This window comes from Girardinichthys multiradiatus, chromosome 11, assembly GCF_021462225.1.
Source record: "Girardinichthys multiradiatus isolate DD_20200921_A chromosome 11, DD_fGirMul_XY1, whole genome shotgun sequence".
In the NCBI taxonomy this organism is placed as follows: Eukaryota; Metazoa; Chordata; class Actinopteri; order Cyprinodontiformes; family Goodeidae; genus Girardinichthys; species Girardinichthys multiradiatus.
In genome coordinates this window covers 18,972,064-18,993,160 of record NC_061804.1, presented here as the reverse complement: position 1 = coordinate 18,993,160, position 21,097 = coordinate 18,972,064, and the positions used below count along the sequence as shown (strand labels likewise).

Genomic DNA, 21,097 nt, shown 5'->3' with positions numbered 1-21,097 from the left:
CAGGGACGACTCATAAAGAAAGACATATATTCATAAAAAAGAGAAGAGTTAATACAACAAAAGTTGTTTTAAAAACAAATTTAAGCACTCTGGTAGGGACAATGTCCAAAGGGCAATTCGTAGGTTTTAAAGATCGACAATTTTGCATAGATCTGCAAATGAAGGCAGTTTAAACTCATCAAATGGTACAGATTTACCCAGGCGGATCATCAGGTCATTACCACTACACACATTCATTGTTTTGCTCGTGACCTGCATTACAGATTGATACCTCAGATGGGCAATACTGTTCAGGATCCCAGAGAAGGCTGAGAAGAAGGAAGAAAGAATAAAATCAGGACACTGAGGGAAAAACCAAGCAATTTAAGGATAAAATTTAGAAGAAGAGCAGCAGAAAATTAGATGGGCTCTGATGATTAACCTAATATTTTCCAGAAATGGCCCGGGTTTTGTTTTATTAATCAAAAACTGTAAATCAGTTCGAATTGCTAGCCCTCTTGAGAAAGTATAGAAATATTTGCAAATGGCCTTTTATCTTCCGTGGGGTTTTCACACATATAGAAGTTGACACAGAGATATTACTTTCTGTTTTATGTATCTAAGCTCTGAACTAACGGCAAACCAGAGAATCAGATCCAAAAGATGCTGCACCTATAGTATCTTTTCAGCTGTCTGGCATTCTGTTGTGTTTTGTGGCCTGCAATGGTGTTCCATTTAACTGACTAAAACAAAACTATATGAGACCACGAGACAGATATAATGAAGAAAGGAGCATACAAAACCTCCTTCATATGCATTTCACATAATTTATTGAGGTAGATCAAAATGATTTCTTAACAGTCTTGAGACAATGTGTTAACAATTTTTGGACCAATTAATTTGCATGACGGGAGTAAATAAATTGGAAGAGAAATTACTTATGAAGACCATACAAGTTGTCCAGGACATGTCTTCACTAGTTCTAATATTGCTGCAATGTAAAGCTATGTCTACCATTCATCCAAGGACATCACGCCCTGTTGAGACTGATAGGCTCTTCAAAGGTTTGGCCCGGGGATGTAAGGAAAGTCTTCTCTTTCCCTGCAGGAGTCACACTGCCACTGGCTTTAGTTATGAGAACCTGCACAGGTTTGGATTAAAGGGAATTAAACATCAGGCAAGGTTTTCAAAAACAAAAAACGTCCTTCCACTACTTGGACCAAAGATCTGGAAAGAGCTAAAAAGCATATTAAAGGAGAAATAAATTGTTTATATATTGAGGTAAGCAACAAACAAAGATCCACTTTCACCATTTCCTGCTGCTTCTGCTGCTCTGGTAAAAAAAAAAAAAAAAAAAATAGCTCACTTAAGTGAATGCTGGTTTTACACTTGCCTTCCTATGTAAAAAAAAACAAAAAAAACTGGTAGAGCAAAAGAAAAAACTAACAAATATGTCATCTAAGGACAAACAGAAAAGTCAGAGTTGGATTGGTCTGTGTTTGTGAAATGGATTTATTTTTCTTGTAAAGTGCCTTGAAATGACATTTTTATTAACTGGCACTACATATATACATGGAATTGAACTGAACTGAACTGAACTGATGTTGTGCAAATGCAGATAAATGTGAATTCTGTGGAGAAGACGGCGAAACAGTATTATGTGCTTTGTCATTTATTTATTAAAAGTTATTGTTGAATGTTGTGTATGGCCTTGCAGTTTTGGTATGCCACTCCAAGATCATGAGTGCACTGCATCTGAGCACCCATTTGAAAAATGTTTAAGGGGAGCTCCTGAAATTTAGAGCATTAACATTGTTTTTTACACAGTTTGAAGACATTGAAATGATCTAATTTAACAGCCAAAGTAAAACAACATTAAAACTAAATTCTACTGTTTTATTACAAAAATACCTAACAGGTATCAGATCAGGTTAATGTATTGTCTAAAAGACCAGGGGGGTTGTGCGTGTGTAGCTCATACTAAGCACCAGCTGGTGGCAGTAGTTCGCCAATTCGTGTTTAGAAGAAGAAGAAGGGATTTTAAAAAAAATCGCGCGAATTTTCAGGGAGAGTTGAGCACGCTGAGAGCCGTACAAGGTGTTCCCTGTTTTAAGTTCTTTAATTTGAGGTAAGCTTGGCGAGGTTATCGCCTCTCACCTGTTACCTGAATTCAAAAGCAGAAATAAGTTAATGGTAAATTCCTACGATGTAATACAATTCAGAACCGAGTTGTTTTTTAAATCGAGTGTGGAAAAACAGACTACGTTCACATTTCATATTTCCATATATCCTAAAGCGTTAAAAAAAATTATATTTCCGAAACGAAACCTTACCAACGTTTATTTTTTTTTCAAGATTAAAACTAACACCTTGTTATAATGTTATTCCTTGCCAGAACTGGACTACAGCGTTATAGCTATCATTATCTTGTTTTGTTTTTTTAAAGAATATTATAACAAATGTTTTATTTGTCTCAGTCGAGAAATACACACGTACGCGCATTTATACCGCGTTATTTCCCCCAGGGTGACAGTGCATCATTTGTCCAACAATAGCTTCCTGTTTCTTGACAAGGTTAACAGTTTCAACACATATAATTCATATTCTATAACATCCATGTATTAAAAAGTAAACAGTAGCTTATTTCTAATTTTAGCGATAGGGCTGTCCAAATGTTTTTAACTATGATCACTTTTTGTTGAGATTTCAAGCATCTTATAAAGGGGGCCTGAGTATTTATTTATTTGTTTGTTTTCTTAAGACTCGGGACAAGTGAAGGACAAGATAAGGTTTCAAGCATAAAAAGTGGCATCTGCTAACGAAATTGGGAACTAATTTTGCATTGTGACAATTGTGATGTCATTTTTGAATACTGCGATGAAAATGACGCCTAAAGGAGCTTGATGATGCATTTGTGTTGTTTTTTTTTTCCTAGAGATAAAAAACATGGCTAACCAGAATGATGAAACCCGCCTGCCTCCTGCTTTACACAATGCTTTAAAGGTTTGACACAAATGTATATATTATCATGGCATTTGAAAGAATAAAAGATGAGTTAACTGTAACATTTTTATAAATAAGGATGATTTGATCGTGGAATAGCTTTAACGCAGTTTAACATTGGTTGTGTTAAGTAAAGGTAACTTTTTTTTTTTTTTTTTTTCTTCTAATAGGACCAGAAGCTGCATTCGATTCATTCATTTTTGTTGAGATTGAATAACAACAGTTGCTCCAATATTACCTGCAATAAAGCTGGAACTGTAGAGGAATCGCTGAAGATAAGTGCACTGTTTAAAAAAACGACTGAGAAGAACAAAGGCAAAGAGCTTGTTATATTAAGGGAAGGAAAGGCCATCAGTCCAAACTTTCCTTGCATTTTAATTAAACCACAAGATGATCTTACTGTGAAGTATGTGAAAGCTGTAGAGCAGCCAAGGAAACTGGTTGGTGCCTACACTTCTTTCTGCCGGAACAAAAGGCCTTCTGAGCTTGTGATTTTCCATGTGTTGACAAAGGGAGGTAAAAGTATTATGAAAATCCTGAAAAATCCAGCTCTGAGAGCAATACATGAAATTACTATTTATGCATACAAAGGAGAGACTGTGAAGCGTGCTCTAAAAAGAGATGGGCGTCTCCTCAGCACCATATTCAAGAAGAATATTGTGCTCTCTAACAAAAGCACTTCAGTAAAAACAGAGCTCTCTAACATTGTTGATGAGCTCAATGATGAAACATTCCAGATTATTTTGCTAGACAGGTCAAGTCCACCAGAGAGTCTGCCTGGTAGTCTTGATGAAGCATATCTGGTGCCAAATGAAATCCAGGGTCAGTCAGAGAATGACAACACAATGAAACAGGATTCGGAGGGTAATGAGAAAATAACGGCAGGTAATTTGCCTGTTGAAATACCCAATTCCAAAAGGATGCAGAATCAGTTATGTTACCAGTTTACAGAATCGTTGAATGACATAAAAACTCATATCCCTAAGCTATCTCATATCCAGAACCTTTTCCGTGTGGATTTTGGACAGAGTGCTCAGATGTGCATTGAGGTGGACACCATGAAGAAGCTGATGGGTCACAGTGATTCTGTCTGTCAGGTGAGAATAAACAGCAAGCCAAGTGGAAGTGGGTTCCTCTTGTTTGGCAGCTTTGTCCTCACTAATGGCCATGTCATTCAAAATATTTACAATGAGACCAGGGGCCAGCTCAATGAGAGGGTCTCTGTACACTTCTCTTATGAAAGAGTGGAGCAGACTGAGCCAGGACTAGATGTGGTGGAGCTTGTTTGCTTTGAGTGCATCCCTGATGTGCCTGGTGGAGACTGGGCTTTGTTAAAGCTCAGTGATAACCAGATGATCCCTAAAGCGCTGTTAAAGCACTTTGGCTTTCTTCCCAAAGATGGTGGCATTTCCATTATTGGGCATCCAGATGGAGGTGTGAAAAAAACAGATCGATGTCTGATTGTTCCCTCGCAAAATCGCATTAAGGTGGCAGAAAGACACTATTTGGAAAATAAGGACTTCGTTCAGTTGGTTACTAGCGGTTTCTTTGAGGGCGTTGCAGAATCTATTTACCCAAAAAAGTTTCTTACATACGAATCTTGTTTTTATCATTGCTCCTCTGGTTCTCCTGTTTTTGATAAGCAATCCAATGTTGTGGCTATGCATTCAGGAGGCTACATCTACCGTTCTGCGAGCGGAGAAACCCAGAGTGTGATAGAGTTTGCTCATCCTTTGTCAGCCATTATGGTGCGCCTCATACTCCAGGTGGTAGTGAGAGGAAAGCATGATGTGTTAAAGGAATACTTGGCTTGCAGTTACGCTCAGCATGAAATCGTTATGGAGGGCGTAAAGAATCTGGTGAAAAAAGGAAATGTTGATTTTAGAAATGCAGTCAACAATTTGTGTACTGCTGCTGTTTCAAAGGATGTAAGACTAAACAAATTCCTGACGTTCTTCTGTCAAACAGACGAGCCCATACCGATGGATATTTCTTGAACATAATTGTAGTAGATTTATTGCTGACAGAAATATCACAGTTCAGGATCGTCACGGTTTTATTTAGGGACGATTTTTTTCTCTTTATTATTAAACAACTTTAAAAAAATGCATATATGCTTTTTGCAGATATCACATATTGTCTGAATTTCATTTTCCTGATGTTCATCCCTATAATCTAAAATGTATTTGAACAGAAAGTGAGAATGGAATAAAAATGCATGTTGGACTGCATGTTTTTCCACCTTATAGCACTTTTAATATAATGTCTAATGTGGGTCCTTAATGGGTGGTTAAAAAAAAACTAAATTAAATGAAATTGCACCTATTCAAGATTTGTTGTATTTGTAGAAAATATCACAATGGTAAAAAGTAGTGAAAGGATGACATTCTTGGACTTAGAGGATAACTGTTTTGTAAAATACTTACCTCAACATGTCCTTGCAATGGTTTTTTTTTTAATTATCAAAAAAAAAGTGGTTTCCCTCACCCTGCTGGAGATATTTGCCTGAGCATAATGCTGCCACCACCATGTTTGACTGTTTGGATGGTCTGTTCAAGGATGGCATGTCTTGTGGCAAACGTAAAACAGGATTTCTTAAGGCTTTATTACATTATTCTTATTTCTTTTGAGTATATCAATGTTAAAAAATGTCTAGTAATCTGATGATTGTATTTCTTTAGATATTGCTGACTTCTGATGTGTCTGCATTCACATTTCTTTATAACTGCTTGTTTAGAATGATCAATAACGCCATCCTATTTTGATCATTTTTCTTTTTTCTGTGTTTGACTTTATTTTGGAAAGTGAGTCTGAGCATTTATGTACATTTGTTTGCATAATATGCAACTATTTTATGTGATTTAACGATTTTCCTTTTAAATATTTTGATGTAACGGTTTGTAGGGCATTTTGAATAGGTAAATAATATAATGTAGTGTAGATGAATTAATGTTTGGTGTAGGTTTAGTAGTATTTGCATATTACTCAAGTTATATTTAGATTTAGTTTCTTTCTGGTGTGTTTTTCATCATCATAAATGGAATAATAATTTGTGACTGTAAAATTCTCAGTTGAACTTATACGAAATATAGAGGTGCTTTGTAAAACTGTGCCTTATATGCTTTGAACTTTTCCAAATGTTGTCATGTTACAACCTTCAATGTATTTTATTGCAGCTTTATATGTTGGCACATAACTGAAACTGAAGAAAAATAAATGGTTTTCAAATTTAAAAATAAAAATGTCAAAAGTGTAGCCTTTATTTGAATCCAGTCCGGTGGTTTGTAGAACCGGCTTTTGAAAGCTGGCATTACAGCTTCGGGTCTTTTGAAGGATGTCTACCAGTTTAAAAATGTGGAAACTGATTTTTTGTCTTTGCTCTTAATGCATCTTTTACTTGCTTTTAAAAAAAAGTTTTAGCATGCCTCTCTGGCTTCGTTACCCAAAGATAACATCCAACTTTTGTTATAAATGATTCCTGATGTTCTACTTTTAAAATCTGATCCATGGATAAATCCAGCTCGATCTGACAGACAACAGTGTGAAAGAGATGCGGATGCCTTTTATTATGTTGAGAGAGCATCCTAATCTCAGCTGGAACAATGTGGCATCAAAGGCACTCCACTAGAGTGGTTCTGGTCTTATCTGACAGGAGTTTCTTGGGGAACCTTGGAGAGTCTATGTCTTCAGCCTTTCTTTCCCATGGACTTCATCAGGGATTTACAGTAATCTGGAGCCAGTTTTAGTTTCTAAGAGGGCAGGACGAACCAAACAGTTAGATTTGGATTTACGTCCGCGGAACGTTTGATCCGCTCTATAGTTTCCCCACGGACACTTTAATAACGGATCAAAGCTGCATGCGAAATGGAAGTGTAAGATTTTTTTTCTTTTAATGTAATTTATTTTATCTAAGTAGCAATAATAGTTGCAGCTGTGTGTTATGGATTTTACAACCAACCGTTGTAGTGAAAAATTTTTCAGTTTCGCGGTTTATTCGTTGAGCTTTTCGGAGGAACATTTCTAAATCCATCTAACAATTAACACTTCTAATAAGAATTAGGTTAGTTTTGAATTACTGGTATATTTGTGTCATTTTTGTTTGTGTTATGAGACATTTAGCTGTTTGTTTGCGGATGTAGAGTTGCATTTTAACACTAGGCTAATCCTACTTCAATACGATACTAAATTCTACCATAAAAATTAATAGTGAATTAAATAAAAGTACTTTCACTGTTGATAAATAGCAAAGACAGACATACTGGGCTTTCAAACGATAGAAGAAACGTCTCTTCTCTTTTTGTGCAATTTTTTTGACAAACTGTAGTTACGTTTTGTAAATTCCGTCCGGTTTATTTAAAGAGCACCAAAATACAATAAACGTCTTCCCAGGGCATCCATTTATACACAGTCCAGTTTGGTTGTATTTCAGATCGGATCAATCCAATTATTTCCAGTACCATTTAAATCAAATAGACATATTCTGATCACACAACGTACAGTCCGATTCAATCCACATTCTAATACAGTGGATTCAGGTTTAGTTGGTTTGAAACCGAATGGAAAAAGGTTCATTATCTAAGGCAGTACAGTTAAATGCTTTAAGTCGTTGACTTAGTAGGAATCCCTTATTCTGATCAAGTATAAGGCAACAGTGTAGAAAAATGACTGGAGGGACTTCCAGCAAGACTAGGCTCTGTATGAGCAGCTGGTAAGGCGACCAGCTGTGAGCTGAACGGACAGGAAGGAGAGACAGAAAAAAAAAACACAGAACCACTGGTCCAGGGGTACTTTCAATGGAAAAGGAAACAAAGTTCACAAAGATACTGGTTGTAATAGCTGTGCTAGTTTACTTTGTCTAGGAGAGAAATACAGCTTAACACATAACCAATGATCCGTTAGTACTAGTTTACTGGCTTTCGTCCCGAAAACAGATTAAACCCATAAAAGTATGATAGTTATGGAAATTACTCGGAAAGTTCCTGGAAAACATCATCCAAGTTCCAGGAAAGAGCTGAATGATATTATGGTTCCAACAATGATGCCTCACACCAACATTAAATAACAAGCACACATTCTCACCTAACACCTAGATAGATTGGAAACCTTTGGCCAAGTGTCGTGACCGGGAGAGCACCAACATGTGGCATGAGGAAGCTGAAATTGAACACACAGCTTTCAGACTGCAAGACGATTGCCCCAGTAGTTAGAAGAAGTGGCAGAGTGGGGAGTGATTTCTTTCCTCACTGTATGTCCTAAGACTATAGCAGCATAACTACGAAGACTGCACGGAATAACCCAAGCCAGAGTGTTTGCCTGTTTTGAATACTGAAACAGTCACACAATCAAAAATAATATAGATGAATAAAACCAACATGCTCATGGATCATAGAAATAAAGGTTCTGCAGAACGTGTGCCCCTGATTGGAAATGAGGCATTAAAACAACAGACCCTGACACTCCTTTTGGTTTCTGTTCTTTAAACTTTTCTTCAGCAGTTTTCATGACTCTAAATGTTTCGGTGTGTCAAAACGACCGAATTACTTCTAGTTCACCTATTCAGTGAAAGCTCTTTTGTTATTCTTGCTTTTGCTGTTAATTTAATAAAAACACTTCCTGCAAGAACTCAATTACGTTTTTAACTAGTGCACTGAAAAGTACAAAGATAAAGCGAGAGCATAGTTTGGATTTTTTATTTAATCTGTTATTTTATTAAGGATTTTTTACCTTAGTTAACGGGGCTATACAAATAAAGATCTATTTAAAATGTATATGTTTCGTCAGAGAAACTTGAAAGTGGCATGTTTGTGTCTTCTCAGGAAAAATGCAAACGCTGCCATGCTAAGCAACTATGAAGTAAGGCAGCATGTTTCTCCTAACACAATTTCTTCCTGCTAAGACCCTCAGTTTATTTTCAAAACTATTTTCTTTTTTCCATCATGTTTTCTAGGTGTTAAAACTCCTCACAGATCTCAAGGAGCAGAGGAGAGATGCCGGGAAGAGCAAACATAGCACGGGGCAGCAGAACCTCAACACCATCATGTACGAGGTAGGCACACATCTCTTTTTGCCCTGCTCTGTCAACAAAAAAACAAACAATGGCCGCAGTGTCCTCCGTGTTTGCTGTCAGACCCTGAAGTACCTGTCAAAGACACCATGCAGCAGACAAAGTCCTGAGATCGTCAAGGAGTTCCTCATCACCATGATGCATCACAAGCTCACAAAGTCAGTAAGATCTGACTGAAGCCCTGAAATTTCTGCATGTGGATTTTGTTGAGTTGATTAAATGCTTGCTGTCCCACTAAGCCTGGCTCTGATGTGTTTCCCACCACCAGGGCAGAAAAACTACAGCTGCTAAACCACCGACCGCAGGCTGCAGTGGAAATTCAGCTTGTGAGTTTTTTTCATCATCATCCTCAATATATGTGTAATAACTTTACTTAATATTAGTGACTACATGCATTTACACGGTGACTCTATCTGCCAAATCTGCTGATGACATTTGGCAGCAAGACTCTGATGATGTTTGGCTGCTTTCCATTTAAGTTGTTATGTCTGGACCCCCCTAAGGATTAATTGGTGTGAACAAAATGATATTAACTGGTTAATTTGCCAGGTTATCTATTTCCATGGATCCTGAAAACTGGGGACTGGAAATACTTCCAAACACCTTGATTTGTCTTTTCAGTAAAAAAGTGAAAACCGTTGCAATCATGTTTCAGCCAGCTGACCCTGTGCAGCAACAGGTAGAGCAGGTTATTTTCCAAGTCTGGAAAATAATGGAAAAGGAATTTAAGAATATGGGAAAAATAATAGATGATTTCTGGGGTGTTGTCTAAATGCTTTGTCTTTCCTTATGTTCTTTCTTCTTTGTGCCTTTCCTTTTTTGCATATTTCCTTTGGCCCTTCTTTGCTTATATTTTTCCTCCTTTCATTCCAGTCTTTCTTCCTACTATCCCTGCTTCATCCCTTGGGTCTTTCCTTACATTCTTCCTTGTGTCATTCCATCCTTGTGCCCTTACTTCGTTTCCCTCCTTGTGCATTTCCTTCCTTTTCTCTGTCCATCCCCAGGTCCAAGTCCCTTTCAGTCTTTTCTTCCTTTCTTGCTGTTGTCCTTCCTCTCTCCTATCATTCTGTACTTTATTGCTTCTTTGTGATCTCCTTCCTTTGGTCCTTCCTCCTTTCCTTGCTTCTTTATGAAGTCTGAATGTTTTTTGCTACAGTGTTGTGTTAAAGAAAATAATTTTTACCATTAGTTTCAAGGTTTATTTTAATTTTGAGAAACAGTATTTATTTAGTAATTGATTTTATGCCTACTGACTTGTTAACAGCATTGAAATGTTAAACATCTACAACTCTATTGAATGTGGCAGCTCCGGAGATGAGATCAAAACCTGAAAGCAATTGCATGAACAAGGGGAAGTAAAAGTATAAAAGGGATCTATAATGAAAATTAAAATCTCTCAAAACTGCAATGTGTTTAATTGTCATAGAAAGCGTCATAGAAAGCATTACTAAATGGCTAAATGTGACCTGTTCTTGTTGTGTTTAGATGGTGGAGGAAAGTGAAGAGCGGCTGTCGGAGGAGCAGATCGAGGAGCTCATCCAGAAGGTGGCAGACATCCTTCCAGGCGACCCAGAGCAGGAAAACGTAGCTGCCGCCGACACAATGGATGAAGGCGGTGAACAGTCGTGACACGGTGACGGCCCTGCACCTGACCTGTATATTGTGAGAACTGGTGATGAGGCGAAACATGTTGCAGAGTTGTTTTCACATGCACCTTCACCATGCATCAAAAACAACACAAAGACAGGATGCAAAGAGGCTGCAGGACCGCAGCTAAAGGCTGAGTTCTTATTCATGTTCATGTATTCAGCTGTGATGCCAATATACAATTTGGACCAAAACATGCTCACTGGCCTTTCTGTCCTTTTTGGACAGAAAAGTGCTCTCAAGAAAGGGTTGGAGTTTACCTTAGTGATGTTAAATGACATATATGTAGATATATGTAGATTGCATCCTTAAGCATACATTAAATAATCTTGCTACATCTGTAGTTTATGTTCCAGTCCATAAACACAATATTCATTTCACTTTGTTAAAATACTTTCTCTTTAGAGAGATTTATAAATGTATTATATTGCATGCTTTCCTTTACCTCTCTAGCATCAGTCTTGGGATAGTTTATGTTTTAGTGCTGTTCTCTTGCAGCAGAGGAAGGATGTGCTGGTTACAAAGTGTGAACGTTTCTGTTTTTTGCTTTCCTGTTAGCATGTCACATCAGTTTCCTGTTCTTTCTAACCTCCTTAAAGAGCCGGGATTCAAATGCACAGTGGTGAGTGGACCCATGCCCAAGAGGGCATTGAGTCTGCAACCTAAAATAGATAATGTCCTTTTGTAGAGAAACTTTAAGCTTTAAATGTCAGACAGAAGATATTTTTTTGCCATTGTACCCTAATAAAAAATCTGCAAACATCTCTTGACAAACTTCTACCTCCCATTCTTATTGCTATATGATCTATCCCTCTTTTAATGAGGAAACCTAATTATTTGTTATTCAAATTTTTTAGCTTACGATTTTACTATTGCCTTATTTGTATAGTTTCATGTATGACTAAGATGTATCTCCTGGTTGCAGTAATTTGATCAGCCTGTCTATCGAACTAAGCTTTAAAAAGAGGACAGACGGTTGAACCACATATACTTGAAACCTGTAGGAAAATTCCAAAAACAGCATTTTAGAAAACTTACAGAGATGATTTGTTTTGCTTCTGACTTATTTAACCTAAAATAACATGCAAAACATCACTTTTTTTCATTTAAACATATTCCTGTATGCTGTACCATGCTGTGCAAAAAAGAAAAAAGTCAGCCCCAATTGCCACTTGAAACGAAGGGTTTAGCCTGATTTCACCTCATTAAGCTTGGTTAAACCCTGCGACATTCCACAGGACACAAATAAAGAGTTACGGAGTCAACCCGTCAGAAAGGTAAGTAGCCTACAACAAAAGCTCCAGGGAAAGGAGAAACAAACTATCCACCCACAGTTACGTTTTCCAGTGCTTGTAAAGTTATTGTTCACATTTTGTCATGTTACAACCACACACTTCACTGGATTTTATTATGATTTTTATTTGACAACAGCAACACAAAGTAGTGCATAATTATTAATTAGATGGAAAATGATGCATGGTTTTTAATATTTTTTACAGAAAAATGTGAGAAGTGTGGTTTGCTTTGTGAGTCCATCACCTTTCTGTGCACATATGGCTGCATGTCTTTTGGGGTATGTCTCTACCAGCCTTGCACATCTAAAGATGGAAATTTGTTCTCATTCTTCTTTGCAAAATTGCTCTAGTTAGGTCTATAAACATACATTTTCAAGGGGACTTTGACTGGACTATTCTAACACATAAACATTGTTTGGTCTAAGCCATCCCATTGTAGCTTTAGCTGCTTATATGGGACCTTTTTTTCCAGCTGGGAGGCAAACCTCTCCACATGCAGTTCTTTTGGACCTTCTTCCCATATTGCCCAGTGTTGTAGAAAAATTCGTTTTTACCAAGATAGAGACCGATGATTGTCACTCAGAATCAGCTTTATTTTAATCTTGCAAGAGAGAAGGATTTTTTACAGCATTGGAGATGCGCTCAGTAGTGCTGCCAAATCATTCTGACCAGACAAAGCAAAAGTTCTCCTATAAGTTACAACAGTTTTCAAGGTAACTCTCATGAGACCTGTTGTCCCAGACATAATCTTAACAGTGTGGCATACATATTATCTCACACAGCTGCAAGCAGAAGGCTGAGAAACCATTACTCTAAGACTAAATAAGAGAAGAGTGGAATAACACTGAGGGGTTCTAATACTTTTGTCAGTTCCTATAGAGTATCAAAGAGCAAATCAGGCAAAGCACTAAAAATTTCCATAACAATCCACCCTCTTCAATTATAATGAAACAAGTTTCATATGTTATCGAACTCCCAAGAAATTTTTTACTGAATGACGAAGGAAAGTACAAGAAAATGAATTTCAAAATGTGAATTGATTAGTAATAAAATGAATAAAAACAAATCAAAAATTGATTATATGAAATAAGTCGTAATAAAAATTGACTAAATAATGTAAAATTAATAATGAAACATTATCACAAAGCTAAACACTACAACAAATCTATTATTACTGTCATCCTCTTTGTTGGAAACAATTTGTCATTTTGATGGAAACAAAAACATCTCTTCAATCAAAAACCTTTTAAGGAATGATCAGATAAAATGAATACACAAATAATATAAAGAATTCAAACACTCAAAAAAATTAAATGAAGAAAATATAGTAGAATATATTAGTACACCAATATACTAGCAAAATGAAATCATGAGTTATCATGTACCTTGTGTGTGTTCGGTACACATCTACATCATTAGAATCAAGAAGATTATGTGAACAGATGGAAATTGAACATTGATAAAACTTAGAAAAATAACATCATCATGAGAGTCACTTTCAGACTCATCAGAGCAATCCAAGGGTTCCCCTTCACCTGTGAGGAGGTGCGTCTGATATGACCTAGAGGTAATCAATCTATTAATTAGAGTACGCAGACAAAAGAAGTCATACCTGCAATAATAAAACCCTTCCATTTACTAAAGGTAGCAGTAAACCAGTCAGACAAAGAATCAGCACCAGAGTCAAGGTACCAGGGAGCCAGGGTGCATAATCCATCCAGAGCTCTGGTTACTGAACCATCAGGACCTGTTATCTGGAATAAAAGTACAACATAAAGGACCAAACATGGCACAAACACCTCCTTTTTCAGCCAACGACATGTCTAAAGCCATTCTGGTTTGCCAAGACATAAGAGAACTGGAGGATAATTGGTCAGTTACGCCGACCATTACATCTCTGGTGATGTTTGGTAAGCGCTACATATTGTAGTGGACGTAATTAATGCGATCAACGTTTTTGTTTGGAGTAATCCAAAGAAATATTGATTCAAACCCATTGACTACAGGATTAGCTAACTTATACTCATCTGGAACACCATGTGGGAGAGCAGGAGTAGTGAAAAGTTGTGGTCTGGCTGAAGAACAGGCAATACACTCATGTTATTGCTTTTATCGTAAATGTTATCCATTTTAACCAGATGTTTTTGTCAGAGAATCCAGTTTCAACTTGTAACTACTTCAGGTGCTGAGACGTTTAAGTAAGTGACCAATGCTTGAGGAGGTGTGGTTGGGCTAGGAGAAGGGCTAACACCAGTAATATCTAGAACTTCATGAGGAGGTTTAGGTTGATCCACAAACTGAATTCGAAACAATCCCAGTGGGTCTCTTCCAGAGACATCAGCTCCTAAAACCAAAACAAGTTCATTAAGTTCTGCATGATTAACAGTAGGCCAGGGATTCTTCCACATTTCTCTGACAGTTATTACCAGGGGATTATATCTAGTGGTGTCTGCTCGTTGGGTGGACTTGTCTCTAATCAAACTGATGTGTTGCCGCAGGCCCTGTGGAATATAGTTATAGTTCGGGTTGATAGAACCTTTTGGATTTGAATTCCAGTACACATAAGTCCAGTCCGGACACCATTTTCCAATTGCTAGCCTCCCAGGTTTGCGGACACAAATGTACACATCTGCTTTCTGAACCAACTGTCATAACCTCTGCGGGGGACTACATCACAGAGGTCAATCCTTGCAGCCACTGTAGTATTCTTAGGGTTACCTTTACGGTTACCTGTCTCAGTTGTTCTGATGTAGAGACAGCTCTGTCAGACCTGATAAGCTTTGATAAAAAAAAATCTCGGAAAGAATAAACCAACATAACATAACAATATAACAATGATGAAGAGAGAGAACAAACATGCAAAAAGTCCTATCTTCTGTACATCTTCAATTTGGGAGAGTTGAGGTAGATAAAAGACATCTTCTTCTCATCCGTAATCTTATTTAAAGCAAACGTTGCACTGCCCAAGGGATTATTATGCCCATTGTAAAAACTGTTCTTCACCCACCTCTTCAATCACTCTCCAGTGATTAGCTTACAGTTCTTTGGTTTGTGGTGGGCCGTTGTCCTTCATGGAGTGATCTCCTTTCTTTACATCCTGTGATGGTTGGAGCAGGCTTAGTGCTCTAGCCCGTTGGCTTGGGCTGACGTCCCTCAGGAGTGGAGTCATCTGGTGGATTAGGAAGCCATCTGTGGTAAGCAGTCACTGTACGAGCCACCAGCAGCACCTTGGAATGGACTCTTTGTGTCTGGACCTTCGATGTCTCTTCCTTGGCTGGTCCAATAACCCTTGCTGCAGTTGGTGTACTCTGACTGCATCCTGCTAATGGCAGACAGCTCCACCTGGAGAGAAGGCTCGATATACGGTTGCAGACAAACTTCTACAGTGATAGCTGTTTTCTAGAATAAATGAACTATTCCCAGGACCTTTGTCCAAGGTATAATCTCAGGTGCGTAACTCAGTTTGCATCATATTAAAGCTCAAAAATCTTCAAATAGGGATATTAACTTTGATACGTAAGACTGGTCCATTTTGAGTCTGCATTTTATCCACTGTATCACTTGGCGATGTCAAACTTTAGATCTGCTGCAGTCTGAACTCCTTTATTTCCAACAGTTGGTTCAGTTACTGAAGGTTAAAATAATTCTTGTATTTTTACCTTTTCCATTAAGCAGAAACTACTTTAATAATTACATGGATCTTCATTGAAAATTTTCCAGCAAGGGAGAATGAATCTTTTGACTAATTTAGAGGAATTAACCCGTACATTCAGACAAGTTTTCAGGATGAGGTCTTGGGGAGCTGGGCACCAGTTTTATAGACAAAACACAAAGTGTGATCTTCTCTCACAATGTCACTAAGTCCTCACTGGAGATATGAGCAACCATCCCCATAGTTACAGTACTGCACCCATACGTGCTAAAACATTTGTAACCCAGTGTTTCATTTTTTTTTTATTAAGGCTGACATCCACTCTTTGTACGCATGGTTCAACCCATTAGTCAATTTAGCATTTGTCTTTTGTCTTTAATGATTGAAAAAAATGTTTTAGCAACCAAGACCACATTAAATATTATTTAAAGAAATTAAGAATCTATTTCCTTCTTGCTAATAGATTGCTCCTCAAAAGGTTCATTTTGTACATTAATATAAAGGTCTATTTTCCCTATTAAACTGTTTATTTTATAATTTCGTTAGCTTCAGTTTGTGTACGTAATGTGGCATTTTTCTTTAAATTTCATTTGAAGTCATGCATATAATTTTAACCTAGTTAGAACCACATAGGATTGATGTATTTAAAATATTTATAGCTTTTGTTAGCTCTATGTTTTAGCCATTTACATCATTAGAATTATTCATTAATAATGAATTAATTTATCATCATGTATTTCAAATGAATTAGTATTAATTAAATTAGTCTCAGAGTTCACCACTGTGAATTTACCTAAATTGCACCACTCAAGGTGGCAGCAGGTTGGAGTAGCTCTGTTACTTTTGATTCTGATTTATTCTTTTTTGGGAACTATTCCTCTTGTGGTGGAAACAGTTGATTTTTTTTGGATGACTGTCCACTCCAGTGTCGGATGCTGTGCAGCTTGGAGGATTTTTCTTAATACTTTCTATTTTCGGACATTTGTTATGATGCATTGCCATGGCAACGGGGTTGTTTCTTACAACCGGGAGCAGCTGATTAATATCTCAAAAGCTCAAATAATATTTCAACTACAACCCCAAATCCCTGATGAGTTGAAAAGGAGATGCCGTGGATGCAGAGCAGGAGCTAAGAGAAGAGAGATAAGGAGGAAGTTCAAACCATCTCTTCCGTCGATTTTGATGGGCAATGTGAGATCGTTGGGAAACAAGTTGGATGAACTCCAAGCCCTACAAAGGACCCAGCCAGAGTACCGGGCATGCAGTATTAAGTGTTTTACTGAGACATGGTTGCAGGATCATATCCCCGACTCCAGCGTCTCTCTGCCGGGCTTTTTAACCATACAAGCAGACAGAGATTTAAAGAGGAGCGGCAAATGTAAAGGAGGTGGACTGGCAGTATTTGTGAACAACAGATGGTGTCATCCAGGACATGTTACTGTGAAGTGTCATCTCTGCAGTCCAGATATTGAACTGTTGGCAGTAAGTTTTCGTCCATATTATTTACCCAGAGAGTTCACCAGTGTTATTTTGACAACAGTTTACGTTCCACCTTCCGCTGTTGCTGACACTGCATGTGATGCCATCAGCTCAGTTGTTGCTAAGCTACAGACACAAAACCCCAATGCTTTTGTGGCAATTTCTCGTGATTTTAACCATGCTTCACTCTCTGCTACACTTCCAACGTTTCAACAGTTTGTCAGCTGCTCTACCAGAGAAAACAAAACATTAGATTTGTTTTATGCAAATGTCAAGGACTCATACATCTCTACAGCAAGACCTCCTCTAGGCAAATCAGATCACAATCTTGTTTTTCTCTGCTCAAAATATAAGCCCCTTGTTCAGAGGCAACCTGTAATAAAGAGGACTGTGAGAAAATGGTCACAGGAAGCTGAAGAAGCTCTGCAAGGTTGCTTTGAGGCTACACACTGGGACGCACTGTGCCAGCCACATGGAGAGGACATCAATGCCATGACTGAGTGTGTAACCAACTATATAAACTTCTGTGTGGATAACATCATCCCCACCAGAACCGTGAAATGCTTCCCCAATAACAAACCTTGGATCACCAGTGACCTGAAGGACCTGCTTAACAAGAAAAAAAGAGCCTTCAGAGAGCGAAACAGAGAATTATTGAGGAGTTTACAGAAGCAACTTAAAGTCAAGATAAGAGACAGCAAGGAGGTGTACAAGAAGAAGCTGGAGAGCAAGCTCCAGCAAAACAATATCAGAAATGCGTGGACAGGGATGAAGAAGATCACAGGCTTCAAGCAGAAGGATGATCAGACCGATGGAGGTCTGGACAGAGCCAATGAACTGAACACATTCTTCAATAGGGTCAGTTCAGAAACAAGCTTCGCATCCTCCTCTCCTGCTCACAGCCAAACAGACATTCCACCTTCCTTTGACCCACAGGACCCACAGCTGTCCAGTAACACCTCACATTTTTTATCTTCCACCTCAGCCCTAGACCCTTCTGCTTCTACATGTTTTTCTTCAACCATATCAGAAGATGCTGATGCTTCCTTTGCTTCCCCCTTCCACCTGTGTGTCTCAAGAAGTCAAGTGAAGATGCAACTGGAGAGACTGAATCGGAATAAGGCTGCAGGTCCAGATCATGTCAGCCCTAGAGTCCTGAAGGTCTGTGCAGAGCAGCTCTGTGGGATTCTGCAGCACCTCTTCAACCTTAGCCTGGCCCAGAAGAAGGTTCCGGTGTTGTGGAAGACCTCCTGTCTTGTTCCGGTACCAAAGAAAACTCACCCATCAGTCTTCAATGACTATAGACCTGTTGCCCTGACATCCCACATCATGAAGGTCCTAGAGAGACTCCTGTTGGCCCACCTGAGTAAGCAAACAGTAAACCATCAGGACCCCCTTCAGTTTGCTTATCGCTGTGGAGATGGAGTTGAAGATGCCATCATACACCTGATTCAACAAACCCACTGTCATCTGGACGAAGCCAGTAGCACTGTGAGGATCATGTTCTTTGATTTCTCCAGTGCATTTAATACAATCCAACCTGATTTGCTTTGTCAGAAACTCCAGAAGACTCAGGTGGAGGCCTCAACAATCTCCTGGACCAAAGACTACCTGACAAACAGACCACAGTTTGTGAGACTGAAGGGTTGTGAGTCTAACCAGGTAGTCAGCAGCACAGGAGCACCACAGGGGACTGTACTCTCACCATTCCTTTTCACTCTGTACACCTCAGACTTCCAGTACAAGACAGACTCCTGTCATCTGCAGAAATACTCGGATGATTCTGCAGTCGTGGGGTGGATCATAGATGGACAAGAAGCTGAGTACAGGAAGGTGGTGGACCGCTTTGTGGCATGGTGTGGAAACAATCATCTCATTTTGAACGTGACTAAAACAAAGGAGATGATTGTAGATTTTAAGAGAAACAGGAATAAGTCAAAAACTATTTCTATCATGGGACAAGAAGTGGAGGTGGTGGAGGAGTATAAATACCTCTGTGTTCACCTGGACAACAGACTAGAGTGGAGATGCAACTGTGAAGCCATCTACAAGAAGGGACAGAGCAGACTGTACTTCTTGAGGAAGCTTAGGTCCTTTGGTGTTTGCAGCAAGATGCTGCATATCTTCTATATGTCTGTTGTGGAGAGTTTGATCTCTTCTGCCATCATCTGCTGGGGAAGCAACATCAGAGCCAGGGACTTAAAAAAGCTCAATAAGCTGATAAAGAAGGCTGGCTCTGTTCTGGGAACTCCTCTGGAACCTCTGGAGATCATTGTGGAAAGACGGATTCTTCATAAAATGAAGAACATTATGGAGAACCCTTAGCATCCTTTTCATGACACTGTCCTACAATAACAGAGTGTCTTCAGTCAGAGGCTTCAGGTCTGCTGTAAGACGGAGCGCTACAGGAGATCCTTCCTGCCCACAGCCATCAGCATCTACAACGGCTCTTTGAGGAAACCTTCATAATATGAGCTATAACAACATTTAATTTCCCTTTGGGATTAATAAAGTATTTTTGAATTGAATTGAATTTACCTAAATAAATTTAGGAGAAAACCACCTGGTTGTTTCTATTTGCAGTCACCTCAGTTTTAACAATAAAACATTAAATGTTATGAATTTCATTTTAATGTTTCCATTCTAAATGAGTCACATCATCTTGATTTGTCTTGGTTTAAGATGAGTAAATTTAAATCATGCAGGTTTAATGCATAAATCCTACCAATTGAACCAAATTATTAATTATAGTATAGGATCATGACTCAGGTTTGTTATCAAAATATATTCCTTATTTGTGGCATATCTTGAACTTTCAGCTAGTTTAATTTATTGGGACCAGGATAAAGTTTTCAGTCCATTAAATCCCCAATGATTCTGCAAGCAAAACTAATTATTTGAAGAAGTTTAAACTATTTCATTAACATTTTAATTATAAAACACATGATTCTAAATTTCATGCTTTATCTTTACTCAGTCATTTTATAAACAATTATTTTAACGCAGTTATCACAACAAGCCCCCTTTATTATTCTCACTTTTCTTTCAAACAGTGTTGAACTCAGGAAGGAAGGGATGAGCGTTTCCATGGAAGTTAAGGTGTGTTCAAACCTGGTAGGTGGGCGGAGCCAGGCGAAACCAACCTATGATAGGCTGTCTGTAGGTGGACTGTGGGCGGTCCCCACGGTTCTGTCCTTCCAACCCATCTTAGTGGACTTAAGACTGCAGAACTTTTAACATCAACTTACATCAAAAACACGCTGCTTCTTAGGAGTTAAGAAGCTTTCCTGAAAACTGAAGGTTTTAATCAGTCTGGGGTTACAAAACATTATTCTAAACATGAATTATTATAGCATGCAACATATGAACAAACACTCATTAATTCCAATGAAACAAAGACAAATATCACAGACAGAGACACAGTTGGCCAAAATTTAGTTGTTTTCCTGATCAAATTGTAAATATCAAATTTAATAAATGTTTTAATGACGTCAAATCTACTCAGTGACTTAATGAAGCTTCAGTAATTTAAAGAAATTTTCAACAATCTCTTTTCAAAAATGTTTTTCTTAGCATATTTCCAGATGCTTTGATCATCAGGATCCTGTTTAAAGATAAGTGCACACAATCCAAAGAGATCTCAAATAATTTAGAAGCAGAGCAGCAGTCTTCTCTTATATGAATCCAAATATTTTGCTGCTGAAACTCTTTGCTAATTCTTCATACTTTAAACATTGTAATGACAGCAGAGTTGCTGTTAAATTTTTCTTTTTGTTAAGTTTAATTTGATCACAGCTGTATTTCAGAATTTCTCTGCTCAGGTTAAATGCAGACAATTTTTAGGCCGGTATTAACATTTTATGGTTCTACCCAGACACTAAACAAACACAAACACTGCAGTGTTAAAACTTAAACATAAAAATGAACAACTAAGTTTAATCCCCAACTAGATTTTATTTCATTGTAGCACTTCAAAAG

The 21,097-nt window shown here is 38.1% G+C and overlaps 2 protein-coding genes across 3 annotated transcripts; both read left to right on the top strand.

Moving 5' to 3' along the window:
- Nucleotides 1-2,014: 2,014 nt before the first annotated feature.
- LOC124876498 (serine protease FAM111A-like) lies at nt 2,015-6,237 on the top strand. Its single transcript, XM_047379332.1, has 3 exons — nt 2,015-2,107; nt 2,915-2,982; nt 3,153-6,237. Exons 2-3 carry the CDS (start codon nt 2,926-2,928, stop codon nt 4,977-4,979), a joined length of 1,884 nt encoding a protein of 627 aa, XP_047235288.1. The 5' UTR covers nt 2,015-2,107; nt 2,915-2,925; the 3' UTR covers nt 4,980-6,237.
- Nucleotides 6,238-6,731: 494 nt separating this feature from the next.
- Nucleotides 6,732-11,457, top strand: LOC124876471 (calcitonin gene-related peptide-receptor component protein). Of its 2 annotated transcripts, none has more exons than XM_047379282.1 (6): nt 6,732-6,854; nt 8,799-8,835; nt 8,930-9,028; nt 9,110-9,204; nt 9,315-9,372; nt 10,532-11,457. In XM_047379282.1, exons 1-6 carry the CDS (start codon nt 6,847-6,849, stop codon nt 10,673-10,675), a joined length of 441 nt encoding a protein of 146 aa, XP_047235238.1. In that variant the 5' UTR covers nt 6,732-6,846; the 3' UTR covers nt 10,676-11,457. The 2 variants fall into 2 exon arrangements, with proteins under 2 accessions (XP_047235238.1, XP_047235239.1); XM_047379283.1 differs by lacking the exon at nt 6,732-6,854 and adding an exon at nt 6,904-7,042.
- Nucleotides 11,458-21,097: the final 9,640 nt, after the last annotated feature.